The 23,068-nt window shown below is 33.3% G+C and overlaps 1 protein-coding gene across 1 annotated transcript; it reads left to right on the forward strand.

Annotated features, from left to right (window-relative positions):
• Positions 1-1,995: 1,995 nt before the first annotated feature.
• LOC132799627 (disease resistance protein RPS5-like) lies at positions 1,996-2,748 on the forward strand. The gene has a single exon (XM_060811937.1). It carries the CDS (start codon positions 1,996-1,998, stop codon positions 2,746-2,748), a length of 753 nt encoding a protein of 250 aa, XP_060667920.1.
• Positions 2,749-23,068: the final 20,320 nt, after the last annotated feature.

Genomic DNA, 23,068 nt, shown 5'->3' on the forward strand with positions numbered 1-23,068 from the left:
TATTATTTTAATTTTGCCTTTACCATTCTCAAACTTCGGCATTGATATGGGTTTTTTAAAAATAAATGTTAATATTAATGTCAAATTTTATTATTATTATTTCAATAATAAATGTTAAAAAATAATATTGTCAGATTTTAGAATTCATTTAAAATAAATTATGGGATCCATGTTAAGAGTATGCACAAGGCTAAAAAATATGGCCTACTTTAAACATCCTTTTAACTAATTTAAAAAATAAATTTAAATTACTAAATGTATAAGTTACACCAATTTTTTGATAGTGAAATCTATTTACAAATATTAACAGCTACATTTTTTGCAAAATTTAACATCATAAATATCATCGGTAAAATTTATCACTTATCAATAAAATAGTAAAATAGACTATTTATGATATATTTTGAGAAATAGCATGCCATTGGAGATATTTAACTTCTAAGTTGTAATTACCGCTACAGAAAACTGGTATGAAAAGGATATGAAATGCCACCAAACTGTACAAAAGGGCGGTGACCCACGAGGAGAACGAATTAGCAAATTTTTTTTTTTTTTTTTTCCGATTGTTTTTGCTTCTTTCCCCCCAATCAAGCAATGTTAAATTGTTCACAACATATGGATCAAATAAAACATATGAATCAATATATCAATCTGACAATATAAATATATTCAGATACGAGACAGGCACAAAGCCACTTAATTAATAATTTAAAGTGAGTTTCAATGTGCATGCTTAATTAGTGATGCTTTGCCATTATCCTAATTTAAGTATAATTATAGTTAATAAATTAAATATTTGATGATTCCCCATAAAAGGAAGCAACGAGTGTGAATTTTAAACAACATTTTTTTTTTTAATCATAGCACGAATGTGAAAGTTAATTAAAGCAACTACTTTTTGAATTATATTCAACTTTTGCGATATTGGAGCTAAAAGAACTTACGGTACAGGAGTCAACATCCGACGCGGAAGTTTGGTATTCTCAAGAGAGGGAGAGAGAGAAAGAGAAGAAAAATGGAAGGAAAAAAAAAAAAGGCATGTGAACTTTCACCACATATCCCTCCCACGTGTTTGTCTCTTGAGAATACAAAAGATTCCCGTCTGACCATAAGTTTAAAAAATTGTTTATTTTTTAAACCTTTACGATATTGGAGCCAAAAAACTTACACCACAGGAGTCATTTTCAATCATCGGGAAACACCTTATCGAGCTCCCCACAAGGGGAAAAAAAAAAAAAAAACATGCTTTTCTCTTGGGAATACAAAGATTCCGTCCTGACCACAAGTTAAAAAAGTTGTTTATTTTTATTTTTATTGTTTTTATGTACACAATCAAAAAATTACTACAATCAAACAATTTTTTATTTTTTATGTTTTATTTTTATTTTTTTTCCTTCTTTTTAGCCAGAAAACAATTACAGAATATATATAATGAGTAACCAAACTCTTAGTTAATTTGCTATAAGTTTTGATAAGTGACATGCTAAAATTAGCTTCAACTATTTACCAAATATATCCATATGTATATATGTTGGACTGCAAATTGAGTAGATTAATTTGTTGATATTAGGCTATCTATCTATAATATTTATATATAAAAAGTAGAATTATATGACTGATTAAAACTTTCAGACCTTCTAAAATTATATAAATAACATTTTAGTTTGGATTTCAATGATGTAAAAAAGAGGTTATACTTTTATATTTTTGCAAAGTCAAAATGGATAGTTTGTGGTGCAAAGAAAAGGCTAAAATGGATAGTTTATACTTTTATATGTTTGTAAGGTCAAAATCCCTAGCTTATGTTTATATATTTACCCTATTTTTTCCTTTTTTGCCTCCTTTTTTTTTTTCCTTTTTTGTGCTGCTCGATTTGACCTCTCAACCACCCATCACACAAGCAACGACTAAAGTAACTGGGATCCGGGCTTTCTATCAAGTTGTTTCAGATGTTGGTGTAAAGGCATCAGCTGTGCAAGAAAGCTAGCGAAGGCCATGGCTCAGGATGTTGACACTGAAATCATATTATCAGCCTCAATACTATCCCAAAAGATTTCTATTGGGTCCCACCAAAGAATGCCATTGAAATCAAGGGCTACAACACTTCCCATTCAAGAATCCCCATATTTAAGAAAATTTATGGATGCTTTAAGAAATGCTAATGCTAGGATGGTTGGGGTGTATGGCATGGCTGGCATTGGTAAAACCATGCTTGCTAAAAAGGTTGCTAGACAAGCCAAGGAGGAGAAGTTATTCAATAAGACGGTTATCGTCCCTATATCCCAAACTCCAGATGTCAAAAAGATTCAAAAAGAAATTGTAGAGCATGTAGGCCTAAAACTTGACGAGGAAAGTATATCTGTTAGAGCAGAACGATGTTTGAGTCGTCGACTGGGGCAAGAAACCGAGATCCTCAGAGTTCTAGACGATGTCTGGGACAAATTGGAGCTGCATGAAGTGGGAATTGCTTTTGAGAATGACAGGAATCAATGCAAGATACTGTTCACCTCTAGATCTCGAGAGGTAGTGTGTAATGATATAGGTGCTGACAAGATTTTCATGCTTGAAGTTCTATCGTATAATGAAGCAAAAGATTTATTTGGCAAAATAGTTGGGGATTCAATGATGAACAATCCTAATATCCAACCTTTGGCAACTGAAATTGTGGAAGAATGTGGAGGATTACCAATTGCGATAACGACGGTCGCAAATGCATTGAATAGCAAAAGCTATCCTACTTGGGGATAATACCTCGCAAGAGCTAAGAAGATCTGCCCCAACTAACATCAAAGGCATGCATGATATAGTATATTTGATGTAGAAAATCCTAGAAGGAATTACCAAGGAGTAGATCTCAGGCTCTCATTCCTATCCAGGTCTAACTCTGGTCCAATTCCACCCCAGTCACGGAGAATGAGAGAAGACAAACACTTTCAATATATTTCAAAAATAAGAATTCTGTCCTTTACATTTTTTGTAGGCTAACTTTTATATCTCTCTTTTGTCACCATGCAGGGTGAAGGATAAAAGGCATAAAGCCACCTCAGCAGATAAAGTAACAAAAACAAAGCCATATTAGCAAGGAAAAGTAAAAGGAAATAAAACGCTGCGTTTAGACAGAAAACAACAAGAGTTATGCAGGAAGTATATAAGGAGCAAATATATTGTAGCTGCATCATTCGCTCACACTTGAAGAGAGCTCGACCACGAGCGAGGAAGATAAAGAGCAATCAGCAACATCAGGGGGATGGTATTAAAAAAGATCAGCAACGTTGAAGGTGTTGGAAATATTTAGATGTGAAGGGAGCTCAAGTTGGTAGGCATTATCTCCAAGTTTCTTTATTATGCGACAAGGACCGATCTTTTTAGCGTGGAGTTTGTTGTAGGCACCGACAGGAAACCTTTCTTTCGGAAGATGAACCATGACAAGATCACCAACTTCAAACGACTTATGGCGATGATGGAGATCAGCTGTAGCCTTGTAACGAGCATTACTGGCATTCAGATTGTGTTGGACCCGGGTGTGAATATCTTGAATTCTATGGGCCAAAGTGTCAGCAGTTGTGTGAGGAGGGAAAGAGGTGGAGGTAAGGTCGACAATATGGTTGGGAGGTTTGGTATAGACAATAGCAAAGGGACTAAATCCTGTGGAACGATTGACCATGCTGTTATAGGCAAATTCAGCTTGGGGCAAGTATGAGTCCCACTGTTTTGGAGAGTCACTAGCAAGGCTACGCAGCATGGAACCAAGAGTTCGATTCACAACCTCGGTTTGACCATCGGTTTAAGGGTGATAAGCACTGCTAAACTGAAGCACCGCATCAAACTTGCGCCATAAAGTTTTCCAAAAATGGCTAAGGAACTTTACATCTCGGTTAGAGGTGATCGATTTCAGTATGCCATGAAGTCTCACAATTTCACGGAAGAACAGGTTGGCCACATACGAAGCGTCGACAGCTTTCTTGCAAGGAAGAAAATGAGCCATCTTGGAGAACCGATCAACTACAACCAAAATGGAGTCGACTTTGCGTTGTGAAAGTGGCAGACCGAGGACAAAATCAAGTGAAATGTCCTCCCAAATATGATTTGGGATAGGCAGGGGTGTGTACAGGCCTGTGTTTTGTTGTTGGCCTTTAGTGGTTTGACAAACAGCACAATGTTTGACAAATTTGGTGACATCACGTTTGAGGTGAGGCCAAAAGTAGCGCTCTTCAAGTAAGGAAATTGTTTTGTCTTGTCCAGTATGAGCAGCCAAACCACCTCCATGAAGGTCTCTTATAAGCTGAAAACGAAGAGAAGTTCGAGGAATACATAGTTGTACCCCTTTAAAGAGATGGCCATCATAAATATGAAAATCGCCAGCTGCCTCATGTAAACGACACTTTTGCCAAATGTGTCCTAGGTCAGGATCATCGGGGTATTGGTCTTGGAGAGCATCGAATCCCACAACCTCGATTTACAACTTATTCAAGAGGCACACCTTGCGACTGAGAGCATCTGCCACTTGATTGTGTTTCCCAGCTTTATGGTGGAATGTATACGGAAATTTTTGAAGAAATTGGGACCATCGGATGTGCATCTTGTTGATGTGTTTTTGTGAGTTGAAATGTTGCAAAGCTTGGTGGTCGCAATGAAGGACAAATTCCCGCTGAATCAGGTAATGTTCCCAATGCTTGAAAGCTCTCACTATAGCATATAATTCTTGTTCGTAGGCCGACCACAATTGACGGGCAGGGCACAATTTTTCATTGAAAAACGCAATAGCACGTTATTCTTGCATAAGGACAGCTCCAATGCCTGTTGAAGACGCTTCCGTTTCGACTTCGAAGATCTTGTCGAAATCAGGAAGTGCTAATACCGGAGCTTCAGTAAGATGTTTTTTCAAAATTTCGAAGCTTTGCTGCTGAGCAGGCCCCCATTGGAATTTTCCTTTCTTGAGGCAGTCTGTTAGTGGACCTGCAATAATATTGAAGCTGCGAACAAAACGCCTATAGAAAGTTGCGAGTCCATGGAAACTGCGAACTTCAGTGACTGTTGAGGGTGTTTTCCAATCACGGATTGCAGCTACCTTTGAGGGGTCGACCTTGATTCCATGCTTGCCCACAATAAACCCGAGGAAAAGAAGTTCTGGGGTCATGAATACACATTTCTTGAGGTTAAGATACAAATGGTTTTCCTTGAGTATCACGAAAACCCACTGTACATGCTCAATGTGGGCTTCGTTTGAGTGGCTGTACACAAGAATATCGTCGAAATATACCACCACACAAATGCCAATGAGAGGTTGTAGAACTTGGTTCATCAAACGCATGAAGGTACTCGGTGCATTGCATAACCTGAAGGGCATGACCTGCCACTCGTAGAGACCCGAAGGAGTTTTGAAGGCGGTCTTCCATTCATCTCCAGGCCTTATCCGAATTTGATGGTAGCTGCTGCGAAGATCCAACTTAGAGAACACTTGAGCCCCACTTAATTTGTCTAACATGTCTTCCAACCGGGGAATGGAAAACCGATATTTGGTAGTTATTTTGTTGATAGCACGGCTGTCAATACACATTCTCCATTCGTCATTCTTTTTGGGGACTAGAAGAGCTGGTACTGCACAAGGACTTAGGCTTTCTCGGATAAGGTTCTTCTTCAGCAAGTCCTCAACCATTTGCTGTAGGATTTGAACTTCTTTTGGTGGCATTTGGTAGTGAGGAAGATTAGGAAGTTTGGCCTCGGGTAGCAAGTCAATAGCATGTTGGATGTCTCTCATGGGTGGTAGAGAATCTGGAAATTCACTTGGACAGATTTCAGAAATTCTTGAAGAAGTTGTTGAATGGGTTGTGGAAACTGAGAATCTTCAGGGGCTTGAATTGAAGCTACAATACCGAAACAAATCTGTGAGTGTTTAGCTTGAAGTTCAAAATGTTTTCCCGAGGTTGTTAAAAGTATAGGACCCTTTCCCGAAAGTTGTTCTGGTGGTACTCCAGATGTGGGCAGTAAAGTAGGATCATTTTAGAGCTTGGAAGGGAGTAGGACAATTTTCTCCCCATTCCATTGAAACGAATGTGTGTTTTGTCGACCATCATGCGATACGGAGTTGTTGAACTGCCAAGGTCAGCCTAAGAGAATGTGACATGTGTCCATCTCCACAACATCACAAACAACCTCATCGGCATAATGTTTTCCTATACTGAAATGAACTTTACACAGCTCAGTGACCTTAGTTTCGATACCTTTTTTTATCTAACCCACTTTGTAAGGATTCGGGTGACTCATGGTAGGAAGCTTCAAGGCTTTAACCAAGGACTTGGACACTATGTTCTCGCTGCTCTCGCTGTCTATAATTACCTCATACACCTTCTTGTTGATAGTACATTTAGTTTTGAAGATTGAATGTCATTGAGGCTCCATGGGGTGTTTAGGAGAGAACAATAGCTTTTGGATGATGCAAATGACTGGTTCTCCTTGGTCATCATCCACCAACTCGGTTTCATCCCCCACGGTGGCAAACTCTTCTCCCGAATCGTCTTGAGTTTCCACTATATTAACCTGTTTACGCAGTGGACATTCATTAGATTTGTGGCCCTGCTGGCCACACTTGAAGCACTTGAGTGGAAAGTTTCGGGCATAAGGATTTGAAGGCCTGTTGGGTTGATTTTTGGGTTTGCTGATATTTTTCATGGAATTATCAGCGAGGGTGGCCTTTTGGTAAGGTGCTTGTGGTGATAGGGATTTAACTTTTGGTGGGTACAATTCACTCATGGGTTTCCATTTAGTTGGTGTCTTAGTTACATGCCTCTCAATTTGCTTTTCAATCTTGAAAGTTAAATTGACAGCTTCACTAAGATTCCACACAGGACTAAGCTCTACTCTTTCTTGAATTGGAGTAAGTAACCCAGCCACATATCTAGCAACTAGTTGGCCTTCATTTTCATTCAAGTTCATCCGAGCACTCAGTCTATAAAATTCTTTAGTATACTCACTAATAGAATGGTTACCTTGGTGGCAATGGTGATATTGCTGGTAAAGGATTTGTTCAAAATCAACGGGGAGAAATCTGGCTCGTAACATTCGGCCTAATCGTGACCAAGATTGTATCGGACCTTTTCCTTGTTTTCGTCTATTACTCAGAACCTGTTCCCACCATGCCGAGGCTCCCCCACGGAATTTGTAAGCCACCAAACGAACCTGTTTATCCTCCGGTATGGACATATACTCAAAGAAAGACTCAACAGTTTGTACCCAATCAAGAAAATCCTCAATATTCAGAGACCCATCAAAATTTGGAATATCAACTTTAATTCAGTAGTCTGAAGGTTGGTGGTCTCGAGCATACCTGTTAGGAGCAGCTTTAGGGGCTCGATTCATGGCCATTGTCTCCATCTCATCTTCCGAGTCCGAGTCAATTGAGAGTGGAATACGTTGCTGAACATCAAGAAATTGACGGTGTTGAGTTCTGGGAATTCGAGGAGGAGGCGAGTCTTGGAGGTTTGGATCTGCTAGATGTGCCAATGGAATGGGCGTCTGTGGCATCTGTGTTGCTGTAGATCGGTCGCCGGAGTGCTCTGGGAGGTGAGAACCAGCAGCTCCAGATTTCAACGTAAGACCAGAATGTATTGCGGCACAAAGTTACCGAATCTCATTAGAAAGGGTGTCAAATTTCTGATCTAATTTAGCAACAGCAGATAAAAGCATTTTCAAGCTTGGGTCCTCGCCGGAATTTCATTGAGAGTTTTCACCAGAACTAGCCATGGAAATTTCAGAGAGGATAACCGTGCTCTGATACCAATTTGATGTAGAAAATCCTAGAAGGAATTACCAAGGAGTAGATCTCAGGCTCTCATTCTTGTCCAGGTCTAACTTTGGTCCAATTCCACCCCAGTCACGGAGAATGAGAGAAGACAAACACTTTCAATATATTTCAAAAATAAGAATTCTGTCCTTTACATTTTTTGTAGGCTAACTTTTATATATCTCTTTTGTCACCACGTAGGGTGAAGGATAAAAGGCATAAAGCCACATCAGCAGATAAAGTAACAAAAACAAAGCCATATCAGCAAGGAAAAGTAAAAGGAAATAAAACGCTGCGTTTAGATAGAAAACAACAAGAGTTATGCAGGAAGTATATAAGGAGCAAATATATTGCAGCTGCATCAATATTCTAGTATAACGGTGAGCTATAACCTTTTAGAAAGTGATGAAGCAAAGTTGATGCTGTTGTTTATTGGTTTATACCTAGAAGATTGTCACATACGCTCACTCACGTTCTTGATATATGGTATTGGGTTGGGATTATTCCAAGGCATTAAAGGATTAGAAGAGGCAGAAAACAAAGTTCTTATAGAGGTTGAAAATCTCAAGGCATATTTTGTTTTTAACATATGGTGCTGACCCTTTTAATGTCCAAATGCATGATGTAATTCAAGACGTTGTCATCTCAATTGGATCACGAGAAAGGCAAATGTTTAGCCTTTTAGAAATTATGTTCCCGAGCTGGAAGATAGTAGGCAACTCGAGGATGCAACTGCAATTTCACTACTATACAGCATTGATGACTTCAAGCTTCCTGAAAGGTTACAATGTCCGCGGCTCAAGTTTCTTTTTGAAGAAATGAAGGACCTTAGAGTTTTAAGAGTTGTTTACTCTGTGTTTATAAACTCTGCCTTCGTCGTTTCCATTCCTTCAAAATCTTCAAAGTCTTGGTCCGTATTATTCTGACTCAGGAGACATGGTTTTGATTGGAGAGTTGAAGAATTTAAAATATCTTATAATTTGTAACTCTAGTATTGTGGAGTTGCCAAAGCAAATAGGACAACTGGCTCATCTACAATTATTGTGTGTGACTGATTGTTCCAAGCTTGAAGTGATCGAACGTAACGTCATATCAAGTTTAACACATTTGGGAAATTTGAGTTTGGAACATAGCTTTACAAAATGGGATACCGAGGGAGGCAATCGCTATAGAAGAGATGCTAATCTTATTGAGTTAAAGAATTTGTCTCGATTGAGCTACTTATGTATAAATATGCCTGATGTTAATGTTATGCCAAAAGACTTGTTTTCTACGAAGTTGAAGAGCTATCGCATAATCATTGGATGATTTCCGACTCACTCTAATGGTATGTCTATTATGTCAGGAGCATATTGTTCAAAAGTATTGGGACTTGAGCTCGACATAAGAAGATTGCGGGGCGATCATGGTCTTCAAATGTCGTTGAAAAGATCTCAAGCTCTAAATCTATATACATCAAATGGTAGAATAATCTTGCTTGTGAATTAGATCCAGAGGGTTTTCCGCAGTTGAAGTATCTCAGAATTGAGAAGAATGATGAAATGTTATACATCATCAGTTCCATCGAGCAAAATCAATCCTGCCCTGCTTTCAAAGCTTGGAAACATTATATCTTGAGAAACTAATGAACCTGGAGAAGATATGCCATGAAAAAGCGTCAACAGATTCTTTTGGCAAATTGAGAGTGACAAAAGTGAGAGATTGTGATAGATAGGAGAATCTCATTTCATTCTCCATTGCCAAACAGCTTGGGGAAATCGAAGTTGTTAAACGTAAGAAGCTGAGAGAGGTAGTTACTTTTTTAAGGGAAGATGATCCTTGCATCGTTCTTGCTGATGCTAAATTTGAGTTTCCTCAATTACACTATTTGACAATGGAATCTTCATCAAAGCTTGTTCATTTCTTTCATTCTGAGGTCGAGACTGGTTTCACAAGCCAAAGGAAAGATCGACATCCCATATCCTTATTCAAGACCATGGTATAGTTCTCCTTCAACTTCCAGTTAATTAAATTTTCAAATTCATGTTTGTAACTTATTATGTTAGTTCTAAGTATTGACAAAATTGAAATTGATATTTTTACTGGTTTCATTTCCTAGCTTGACATACTTGTCGTTGTCCACTCTGAATTCAGAAGCTTTATGGCCAGATGAACTTCCCGAAACATTTAACATGCAGAATCTAACAACTTTGAAGGTTAGCGGCTGTAATAGTTTAAAGCATTTATCATCGTTTGCAATGGCCAAAAGCTTGAGCGCCTGGAGGTATCTCATTGCATTCTCATTGAAAGGATACTAACCATAAATGATATAAGAGACTTAGAAAGGATGGATAAGAAACCTGTTCCCAAACTAAAATTTTTAACTCTAGAAGATCTCCCAAAACTTGAAAGTTTTTGCTGCAAAAGTTGGCTTAAGTTCCTGTCGCTGGAGGAGCTGAATATAGATGCTTGTCCAAAATTAGAAGTTGCTGGTTTACTTGCAGAGCTAAAGAACTTAGAAATCCTCTACCTTTCTCATTTAGATTTTGTGGAGTTGCCAAGAGAAATAGGACAATTAACTCGCTTGCGGATGCTAAATTTAAGAAATTATCCTAAACTTGAAATGGTCCAACCTAACATGTTTTCAACTTTGATAAGTTTTAGAAGAGTTGAACACTGAGAATTGTTTTCCAAAATGGGAAACTGAAGGAGTCATCGGTGAAAAGAATTTTGAATGTCCTACCGAGTTGAAGAATTTGGCTCATTTATCCACTTTACGCCTAGCTATACCAGATGTCAACAGCTTGCCAAAAGATTTGTTTCGTACAAAATTGGAAAGATATAACATAAATATAGTTGAACATGAGCTCTTGCCTGAGAAATTTGGAATTTCAAGAAAGTTGAACTTCAAGCTCCACACAAGCAATCTATTAGATGACCATGCAGACCTTAAAATGTTAATGAAAGGATCAAAAGAATTGGGTTTAAGTGGATTAGAGGGTCTGACCAATGTTGTTTATGATCTAGATTGAGAGGGGTTTCCACAATTGAAGTTCTTTGGATTCCAAAATAATGTTGGAATTAAATACATCATCAACTCAATGGAGGAGATTCATTCTCGCAGTGCCTTTGTAAGTTTGGAGAGTTTGGTTCTTAAAAAACTGGAGAACCTTGAAAAACTCTGTCATGGGAAACTCACAGAGAAGTGTTTTAGAAAATTAAGAGAGAAAGATTTGAGTAACTGTAACAGACTGAAGAGTCTTTTAACAGGTTGAAGAGTCTTTTCTCACCATCTGAAGCAAAAGTCCTTTTGAAACTTCAAAAAATCAGAGTAGGCGAACGCAATGCAATTAAGGAGATGGTTATCCATGAAATACAAGATGATAACCAAAACATTAGCAACAAAGCTGCTCATAAGGTTGAGTTTCCTGAACTATATTCCTTGAAGCTGAAATCTCTACCGAAATTTCTACAAGTTTTTATTGAGAGGAAGACAAACGGCACATGTCAGAGTAGGGAGGAGGAATTGTTTACAAATTTTGTCATACCCTTTTTCAATGAAAAGGTATATTCTTTACATATATACACTCTCAAAATATAAATACTTTTTATCATTTTGCTATATGAATTAGTGAATGCAAAAGAATGATACAAATAATTGGAGATTATAAAGGAAGTGATGAAACAGAAGAAGGTAAAATTGTTTTCGATTGATTCGAAGTTTTGGTACTTGATAATCTACCAAGCCTCAAGAGTTTCTATTCAGGGGATAATCATTTGAAATTTCCAAACTTGAAAGAGGTAATTTGAGATCTTGCTGTCAGATGTTGAGTTTCTGCAGTAGAAAAGTGAGCACTCCAAAAGTGAAGAGATTAATATTTAGTGAAGTGACAATGATCAAGGAAGATGAAAATGAAAGTGATGAGGATTCTTTAGGATGGAATGATGAAAATGATAATTGATATTTAGCAAATTATGCATTTAAAGAAGGGGGATATTAATGCCACCATTACACAACTATCAGAAAGCAGCCCAGTTGATACTTGATATTTAGTGTTCCTTTTAGAACAAGGCACAAAATCAAAGCTTCATTCACAAGCCCACTCATCTAGCTTTTTTACTTCTTCCTTTTTTTTTCTTGGAGGAACTCATTTATCCTGGCTTTAGTTTGTACTTTCTTACACTTTTTTTGCTTTTTCTTTTTTTTCCTGATCAATGGCTTGGTTATATGCATGGTCACTCTTTTACCCTTCAATTCAACTCTTTCATGGGATCAGATTTTGTGAATATGTCATAAATTTGGAAAATTATTAAAAACAAGAAGAATAAGACGAAGAAGAAGAAGAAGAAGAAGAAGAAGGATGAGAACCTACCAATTTTACATTTGGCCAAAATTTTTAGTTATGTTGTTTTGATAAATCCATATATTGGATATATATTAGGGATTATATATCTGTGGTTAAATTTTCTCACCCCAAAAAAAAAAAAAAAAAAAAAAGGCAATTAATTATTATTTTACTATTAATAATATGTCTTCTTTTCTTGTTCTTCTTCTTCTTCCTCCCCTTTTTTTTTTTTTTTTTTTTTCCTTTGAATATTTTTATGTTTTCTTTTGGGTTGTAAAGGTTGCTCTTATATACATTATAGGATCAGTGAAGCTATGATGAACGTGAGACTTGTAAGAGATCATGACGGACATCTTTTCAATGCTCATCCTCAACTTTTAAATACTTGACTTCAATATATCTTCTACTTGTACAATTGCTGCTTTTGGAAAGAATTCCTGTTTTGAGCCAATGTATTTTCATGCAAATTTTCTTATACATTGTATTAAAAATATATATATATATATATATATTTTCTTTTTAACTGAATAATCCATGAATGCTGCATTATTTTATATTAATTTGGGGTTTGATTGCAGAAGTGGAAGTGCTTTCCACTAGAACTGCTGTTGATAAAGGTTCTTTGTGAACTTTGTGATTTATACCTCTCAATATTAGTGTTTAACTGAAAAAGTGTGAATGCTAGTGGGAATGAGAAAGAAAAGTAAAGCTCCATTAAATCATTATAATACTTTTGTTCCCCCACCTTTTGGTGTTGACACTATGTTTTTTATCATCTGTACATTACTATTAATTGAGGATCTATTTCTCTGTTTCGATCTAATGGATCAGTTTGCTCAATCACATTCTTGCTCTGTTTGTGTTTTACTTTCTTTCTTTACTCTCAGTCAAAGAAGGTTGTGGCCCAATAAATAAACGGCGTCGTTTTTGCGCGAGCAACGACATAACTAGCAATCTAGCACTACCAACCTGGCCTGTTTATAACCAGCCTCTCAACATTTATGCTTCTAATTACACCCCATTAGTTAGCCTGTATACACCCTGATTATCCGAAGATAGTATATGCACACAAAGTCGTACTTAAATCTCTTTTTCAAACAAGTTTTTTTTGTGAAACAATTATAAATTGGTTTGGTTTATTTATTTACTCATTTAAACTGTTGACATGTAGAATAGCTAGATGTAAAGTGGATAAATGAGTCAAAGTCTTTTTAACTTCGAAAGACTGGTTCTGAATAGGCTTTGTACTCATAGGCTTGATCCAGTGGTTGTACCGTTTAAAATACTCCTCTAGGACCAAAATTTAATCCTTTACTTGGGTGAGAAATCCCCCTCCCCATTGTTGTAATCCAAAAAAGGGAAAGACCGGCTTTACCTCGTCACCAATAACTCCTTTAAGTCTTCCATTTTGTAAAACCAGTCTCAATGCTCAAACTCTTCTAAACTTATCAAACTCAATATGATATTAGGCTCAGTCCTTTCCAGCTTACAAGGAGGACAATTTCTCAAACCTAACAAGCTTAAACAAGCTAATTGTTCGGCAACTCCGCAATATCTAGATGAGAAACGTGAAGGATTTCCAAGTTTTTTAGCTCCCCAGGAAAATCTACAACTTCCAATTTTGGACAAGAATCTATCTTCAGTTCCTCTAAAGATAGGAACTTTAGCAAACTTTTGGAGCAAAACCTTCTGAGGTTTGGGAGATCTTCTACAATTAAGGTTTTAGATTGGTGAACTGTTTCTTATCCATCCCTTCTAAGTCTCTCATGTCATTTACGGCTATTGCATTTTCATAATACTACATTGACATACCTCTAGACGTTCAAGCTGCACTAGGCTGTTGAGAGTGACACTTTTTTCATGCAGTTTAATTTTATGGTTGTCTATTTATGCTGGTTTGTGTAACTATTTTATTGAGTTTTAACCATGTTTTTGATAAATATCTGATGTATTACGTAGCCAAGATGTGGTTTGTGTAACTATTTTGCAAGAGTGTTGAAATATATTTTTGCTGAAATGAAAATATCCAGAGCTGTTTTTATCAGGATTTCCACCATTTTTCTGTGTTTAAACTCCCTAAAAGCCAGCATAGGCTTCTGACCATAGCAAAAGATGACAGATGCTTTAAACTATTAGAGTGATCAACAGTGAAGATGTTTCTCGAAGTTGGTCTGGCGATAACAATTCGGAGTTAATGTGTGGATAATGTCAAATACTTCAAGCTAGAAAATGCAACCTGCTAAGAGATCAATTTCAATTTTTTCAGTACTGAAAACTAGTATATTGACTAATATGCTCATGAATTGAAAATATAATTAACTTATTTCTATGGAAGTAACAAGCTTTGAAGTTTGAAGAATCATACCATTGTATTGAATAGAGGTATGGGAGGTCCATCTTTCCTCCGACTTGTGAAAGTAGCCTCCAATTCATCATAGAAGAAATGAACGACCTTCAATGATGACTCCACTGTCAAAGAGCGTAGTTGAGGAAACTCATACTTGCCAATGTCTTCAGTAGGAATAATGCAGGGTTTAGTAGGAAACTCATACTCTGTCAGCATCTTACATTTAACAATTTCGATTTCCTCAAGCTGTTTGGCAATGGAGAATGAGAAGAGATTCTTAAATCTATCACAATCTCTCACTTTTACAACTCTATGTTTGCCATAACAATCTGCTGAGAGTTTGCCATGGAATATAACTCTATGTTTGCCATAACAATCTGCTGAGAGTTTGCCATGGAATATCTTTTCCACGTTCATTAGTTTCTTCAAGATATAATAACTCCAAACTTGGAAAAGCAGAGCAAGAATGTTTTTTCTCCATGGAATTGATGATATATACCATTTCATCATTCTTCACAATTATAAGATTCTTCAACCATGGAAAACCCTCTGGATCTGAACCATAAACAATATTTTTTTCACACCTTTTGATATATGCAGATTGAGTACTTTAGATCTTTTCAACAACATTTCAAGACCATGATCATCCCTCAATCTTCTTATGTCAAGCTCTCAAGTCCCAAAATTCTTGAACAATTTGATCTGGACATAAAAGGCAAAACAAGTATTTTGGCATTATGTAAAGTGTTCCATCGGGACAGATTATTTAACTCAATAAGGTTAGCATTTCTTCTGTCACAGTAGCCTCCATTCATATCCCATCTTGTAATTATGTCGAGCTCAAGTCCCAAAATTCTTGAACAATTTGATCTGGCCATAAAAGACATGTGGTACAAGTTTGCTGCAGAACTTCCTATTAATATTTTATATGTCTTCAACTTCATAAAAAACAAGTCCTTTATGTAAAGTGCTCAAGTGAGACAGATTGTTTAACTTAATAGGTTAGCATTTCTTCTGTCACAGTAGCCTCCATTCATATCCCATCTTGTAAAGATCTTTTCCAAAACCAGATACTTACCAAAATCCAGGTAGTCGGTGAAAAAGTGTTATATGATCTTCAAATTTGCTCAGCAACATAATCCTGCACTCTGTAAGAGAAAATTAATTATTCAGATTATGTTGTCATTCTCTGAATTTTTCTCATGCATTTTCTTTCTTTTGCTGGTTCCCCACATATGATTCTCTTACAGAAGTCTGAACGTTTTCAAAAGGTGTGACCGATATTCAAGTATATTTGTATCATATATTCTTGGAGAATGCGATGTACGTTAAACCAGGGACCAATCATGCTTGCTGAAATAATAAAAGCAAGTTTGGTCAAACATTTTGGGCTTCAAAACTATTTTCATGTGAAAACACTACCAAGAACTATTTTCACAAAATAAAAGAAAGATAAATACCATAAACATACACATCGATTGTAAATAGTTACAAGAAATCAATAGTTCGTAAACAATATGATTGATTGTTTTGTTGTATCAAAGAACAAAGTGCAAATTGTGTTACAAATTAATAGTATTAGATTAACCTAATTTAACCTAGATAATAATTTATTCGATGAATTACCTGAATAACAATTTACTTGTCTTTGAGTCAGAATTGTTTATATGTATATATATGGCATTTGGGAGAAATGCAATTAATTTAGAAAATATATGGTGTGAGATGTGACCTAAATTGTCCAAAAGGGAAGTGAACCATGTGGGAGAAGAATAATGGGCAGAGAATAACACAAAAATTTGATGTGTGAATGTCAGATTTTCAAGACAAATTGTTAGGGTTTGGACAATAATAATAATAAATAAAAATACTAAATCCAAAAAGATAAAAAATAAAAACAGGCCCAACTCATCAGATTGAGACGGCACCCCAACTAACAACTTATTTAATAATATTATAAATTTCTCATACAACTCCTTTGATTGTCTGTATGTGGTATATGAGAAACAGAGAACATGTGCTAGGTAGTTTTCATGGTTAATTTTTTTCTTTTCTAAAGTTTCTTAAAGGTAAGAACTTGTTATAGTGAGAAAAATTAAAAATTTTTAGACACAAGTCTCAAAACTCAAACTAGAAGTTACTTATAAGAAAAGGTTAGATTTTAGATTTTCCAAGACTTGTTAAATTGGTTATAAAGACAAAAGCCATTTTTTTTTTTTTCAGCCTAAATTCTATTAGGCTGCATTTTGGAGACTTTTGGATTTTGAAGTATAACAGTCCAGACCATCCGCATGCGATATTGTCCTCTTTGGGCCTGGGGAATCTTCTTACAATCCAGCCCTCAAGGTTTTAAAAGGACTTGCAAGGGAAAGGTATCCACACCCACTTATATATGGAGTGTTTCGTTTTCCTTTCCAACCGATGTGAGACTTCATGATCCTCTCCCCTTGGGGCCCAGCGTCCTCGCTGGCACATCGATCCGGGTCCGGTTCTAATACCATCTGTGACAGCCCAGACCACCTGCATGCAATATTATCCTCTTTGGGCCTGGAGAATCCTCTTACAACCCTGCCCTCAAGGTTTTAAAAGGCCTCGTAAGGAAAAGGTATCCACACCCATTTATATGAAGTGTTTTATTCCCCTTTCCAACCGATGTGGGACTTCACAGAAGTGTCGGTTTTCCCAAACATTATGGGACCTAAACTTTGGAAAACAAACATTAAATATATAATTTGGGCCATTATATTAAAACATATTGAGAGACAGAGGGAAGATAAAAAAATCTTCCTACAATTGTAATTAAGTGCTCAAAGTTTCAGAAGCTGGATAAGAATGAGAGATAGAGGGAAGATATACTGTTGATGAACCTGGCACAGAACAAGCTATGAAGAAGGTGTCCTAACTGAAGGTTGCCTTTATATCCAATGCAGGTCAGTTTGTTTATATATATATATATATATTTTTTTTTTTCTTTCCATTTTTGTTTATTCTGTTAACTCTGTTTGATGGAATTTTTGGTTAGCTTGAAAATCATAGCATTAAAATCTATGTCATAAATAGTTATTTAATAATGTATTGAATGTGGCTTTATTAAGTATTATACTTCTATTCTCACATTAACATTATCAAATAAGTCTACTTCTATAAGTAATATCGATGTTCTTTGGTCAAAAGTAATATCAGTGTTCTTTGAATTTCAAGGGAATTACATTATTCCTTTGATTATTAATTTAAGATCCCTGCTTTTTTTTTTTTTTTTGGGGCCCTTTTTATGTATACATGGTTAGTTATGAGAAATTTGTAAGGTCATGTTGAACAATTTTAGTTTGTCATCCTCAACTTTTAAGTACTTTAATCTTCTTTATATATCTTGTATAATTGTTAATTTTCGCTGGTATTTAACTTAACTTTTATTTATTTATTTATTTGCTGAGTAATCCATGAATGCTGCATTATTTTTGTATTAATTTGGGGGTTTGATTGTAGGTGTGGAAGTGCTTTCTGCCACAACTGTGGAAATATTTGTAAGCAAACTGACTACCACTACATGAAAATAACGATTTAGCGACACCAAGTTTGCGATGTAATAAAAAAAATACGTGATAAAACGTCTCTTAATAAGACAATAAGCGATGCACTTTCCACGGCGTTGCTAAATACAAGAAAATTGAGATCTAGCAACACAAAAGTAGCGATGCTAAGAAACAAAATGAATTTAAGGTCGCTAAAAACAAAAATAAGCGACCCTGATTTTCAGCGTTGATGAATATATAACTCAACAGCTTCGGCTTTTGTTGTTTTATTCATTGTTTTATTTTATTTTATTAGTTATTTAATTATGTTTCAATGATAGTTTATTTGATATTGCAAGTTGCAATCCTAATAAAGTACTTTGTTTCCTTTATTTTGAGGGAACAGATGACTCATTAATAGCATAAAGAGTCGCCAGATATTTCAGGTGACACATTTACTGAAAAAGAGTCGCCATATCCTTACTTTACATTGCCAATCTCATAAACATTTTTTGTTAACGACGACGCATTTAATCAAAACAGTGTCGCCTGTTACATCATTTCCATTTGTCCTTTAATTATTTTATATATTTAATTTATCGACAAATAAATACTAAAAATATTTCTTAATATGTGAAGGAATATTATTTTTTCTTAAATTATTTGTAAGTTTTTAAATTGTATTTTTGTTTTTTAAAAAAAAGGGGAACAAATTAAAAAAAAAAAGGGAATCGGAGACGCAATTCCCCATGATTGCATCACCGATTGACTTTTATGATTATTTTTATTATTGTTCTCTAATTATTTTATTTCTCAAGTACAGTTTATTTTTGTTTAAATTTGTAAGTTTTTAAATTGTATTTTTATTTTTTTAAAAATGGGGAACAAATTAAAAAAAGAATGGAACAGGCAATGCAATTACCCCTGATTGCGTCGCCTGTTCCCTTTTATAATTACTTTTATTGTCACTCTCTAATTTTTTTGTTTCCCAAGTAAAGTTTATTTTCTAGATAAATTTGTAAGTCTTTAAATTGTATTTTTGTTTTTTGAAAAAAAAAACAAATTAAAAAAATAAAATTGGAATAGGCGATGCAATTCCCATTGATTGTGTCGCCTATTGCGTTTTATGATTATTTTTATTGTTGTTCTCTAATTATTTTGTTTCTAAAGTACAGTTTATTTTCTGTTTAAATTTGCAAGTTTTTAAATTGTATTTTTATTTTTAAAAAAAAGAGGAACAAATTGAAAAAAAAAGGAACAGGTGACGCAATTCCCCTTGATTGCGTCGCCTGTTGCCTGATATGATTATTTTTATTGTTATTCTTTAATTATTTTATTTCTCAAGTACAGTTTATTTTCTGTTTATATTTGTAAGTCTTTAAATTATTTTTTTGTTTTTTAAAAAAAAGGTGGAACAAATTAAAAAAAAAAATGGAAAAGGCGATGTAATTCCCCATGATTGCGTCGCCTGTTCCCTTTTATAATTATTTTTATTTCCTCTCTCTAATTTTTTTGTTTCCCAAGTAAAGTTTATTTTCTATGTAAATTTGCAAGTTTTTAAATTATATTTTTATTTTTTTTTAAAAGGAAACCAATTAAAAAAAAAATTATAACAGATGACGCAATTCCCATTGATTGCGTCGCCTATTGACTTTTATGATTATTTTTATTGTTATGCTCTAATTATTTTGTTTCTCAAGTATATTTTATTTTCTGTTTAAATTTGTATTTTTTAAATTTTATTTTTTTATAAAAAAGGAGAACAAATTAAAAATTTTTTTTTGGAACAAGTGATGCAATTCCCCTTGATTGCATCGCATGTTGCTTGATATGATTATTTTATTGTTGTTCTCTAATTATTTTGTTTCTCAAGTGCAATTTATTTTCTATTTAAATTTTTAATTCTTTAAATTGTATTTTTTTTAAAAAAAAAATTAAAAAAAATTGGAAAAAGCGATGGTTGCGTCTCCTATTTTCTCATATAATAATTTTATTATTTTCAAATTAATAATTTTATAAATAGTTAATACATATTTAATAGATAGGAAATAAAAATGTGATAAATTTAATTATTTTGAAATTTTTAATAGATAGAAATATGAGGCAAAATTATTAAACAATTCCTTTAATTTATTATGTTTCTATGATAAGTTATTTATTATACTTCTATGACATAATGTATAATTTTATAAATAAAAATTATTTTTAAGAGATTTCTTCTCAATAATTATGTCATTCAAGACTTCAAAAATTATTTAAAAAACTTTTTTATGTCAAAAAGGTAATGAAAAATTATTTAAAAAACTTTTTTAATGTTTAAAAACTAATAAGAGATTTTTTTTTTATAATGCGTCGCCTTTTATTGCATTTAGCTACTCTTTTTTTAAAATGCATTGCTTATTCCTATATTTAGCGACGAATCTGAAAATTATAACATCATAAAAGCATCGCCTATTCCAGCCTTTAGTGACCTTTTTTGTTTTTCTTTTTTCTTTTTTCAATTTGAAAGTTACTTTTTAATTTTGTCAAATTAGAATTATTTGATAGATAAATTCATACAAAATAGTTTATAGACAATAAAATTCAAATAAATATTGGCATAAGAATATAATATTTCAAATAAATGAAATATTAACTCATATAATAATTTTATTATTTTAAAATTAATAATTTCATAAATAGTTAATACATATTTAATAGATAGAAAATAAAAATATAATAAATTTAATTATTTTGAAAATTTTAATAGATAGAAATATGAGGCAAAATTATTAAGAAATTCCTTTAATTTATTTGTGTTTCTATGATAAGTTACTTGTTATACTTCTATAAAATAGTGTATAAATTAATAATATATCAATTATTTATGCTTATAAAAATAATTTTATAAATAAAAATTATTTTTAAGAGATTTATTCTCAATAATTATGTCATTTAGGACTTCAAAAATTATTTAAAAAGTTTTTTTTATGTTAAAAAGGTAATGAAAAATTATTTAAAAAACTTTTTTTTATGTTTAAAAATTAATAAGAGACTTTTTTTTTACAATGCGTCTCCTTTTATCGCATTTAATGACTTTTTTCAAAAATGCGTCGTCTATTCCTACATTTAGCGACGAATCTGAAAATTATAACATCAAAAATGCTACGCCTATTCCAGCCTTTAGTGATTTTTTTTTTTTCAATTTGAAAGTTACTTTTTAGTTTTATCAAACTAGGATTATTTGATAGATAAATTCATACAAAATAATTTATAAACAATAAAATTCAAATAAATATTGGCATAAGAATCTAATATTTCAAATACATGAAATATTAACTCATATAATAATTTTATTATTTTAAAATTAATAATTTCATAAATAGTTAATACATATTTAATAGATAGGAAATAAAAATATTGTGATAAATTTAATTATTTTGAAAATTTTAATAAAAACTTAATAAAAATATGAATCAAATATAATAAAATATTAATTAAATATATTATTTTTTTTATTTTTCAAGTACAGATTATTTTCTTATTAAATTTTCAAGTATTTTAAATAGTATTTTTATTATTTAGAAGAGAGAAGAGGAGATGCAATGTTTTATGAATGCATTGCATGTTCCATTTTTTATTTTTGGCTTTTATTCTTTAATTATTTTTTTTATACTTTTATTCTTTAACTATTTTCAATGTTTATTTGTAGATGAAAAATAAAAAAATAACCAAAGAAAAAAAAATTGAGAGAAAAGACATCGTTTTTAATTGTAAATGCACCGCCTATTCTCTTAATTCAAAAAAAAAATATTTTTCTGCTTGCAACTTTTAAAAGAAAATAAACTATACTTCAAAAGCAAATTAATAGCAATTAAAAAACAAAAAAATAAAAAAGTATCTAGCGACTTTTTTTGTTCTTTATGCATCGACTGTTCCATCAAATTAAGGAATAAAAAATAAAACTTAGAACAGGATTTTAAAGTAAATAAACTGTACTTGGAAAATAAAATAATTAAACTACCACTTTGGTAATTTTGTTTCACATATATAAGAAATATTTTCAATATTTATTTTTAGATGAAGAATAAAAAACTAATTAAAAAAAAATAATGACATTGATGGAACAAGTGACACTTTAAGATGTAAATATGTTGCCTGTTCTATTAATTTTAAGAAGTAAAAAAGAATCTTAAAAAGGATTTTAAAATTTTAAGCACTTGTGTTGAAAATTTTTAGCGCGTTTTAAAATTTTTATGCGCTCCTTTGAATCCTTTTTTTTTTTTTTTTTTTTTCTAAAACTACATCAAGTGCACTACCTAATAGATGTTATATTTGGAAGCAATCTAAGAGAGACATGAAGAGTGGGATATTTCAGGTTTCATTTTTCATTTGCCTACGTTTTCGTCAAAAAGCTGGATTTCTCTATTTCGCCCTCGTGCTTAGCTGGGTTTCTTGTTTCTTCATCTCCATCGTTTAGGTGAGTTTCTTTTTTCTTTGTGGTTGGCGGTGACATGTGGTGGGTTTTTTTTTTTTTTTTTTTTTGCCGCTTCATTTTAACCGTAGGTTAGGTTCGTTGGGTTTTCTTAATCTTGCTTTTGTAGATATTTTGTTTGTAATATTGCTTGACATTATTTTGTTAAGTTCAACAAGTATTTTATATTAAAGATCTTCAAGATGGTTTGTTGTTTCAACTCCACCATAACATCGTATTTTTGTTGAAGAAGATGTTCTTGATGATACTACAATGGCTCACAATCCATTTGTCATACAGTTGCCAAGTGTTGATGAAAATGATAATGAGGATGAATGTGAGAGTGGCTATGTTCGTAGCGATTGTGAGAGGATATGGTAACAAATACCTTCTAAATAAATTGGTACGTAGATTTTAAGTAATATTTATGACATTTATTATTATCCATTTAATTAATTTTTTTATTCGCTTGCATAAGAACAACGATAATATTTTTTAAACTTTCATCTACTAAATTATTACTTTTTAATAATTAATATATATTTATTTTGCATAAGTGTTTATAAATTTATTAATTTTTTCATATGCAGTATGAGGGTGTGTAATATCGTCAATAAGGGGATGACAACTTCCTTATCAATGAATATGCAA

This window comes from Ziziphus jujuba, chromosome 10 (assembly GCF_031755915.1).
Source record: "Ziziphus jujuba cultivar Dongzao chromosome 10, ASM3175591v1".
Classification (NCBI taxonomy): domain Eukaryota; kingdom Viridiplantae; phylum Streptophyta; class Magnoliopsida; order Rosales; family Rhamnaceae; genus Ziziphus; species Ziziphus jujuba.

Coding starts and splice junctions, on each gene's coding strand:
- LOC132799627 (XM_060811937.1), top strand. CDS start 1,996: ATGGCTCAGGATGTTGACACTGAAATCATATTATCAGCCTCAATACTA.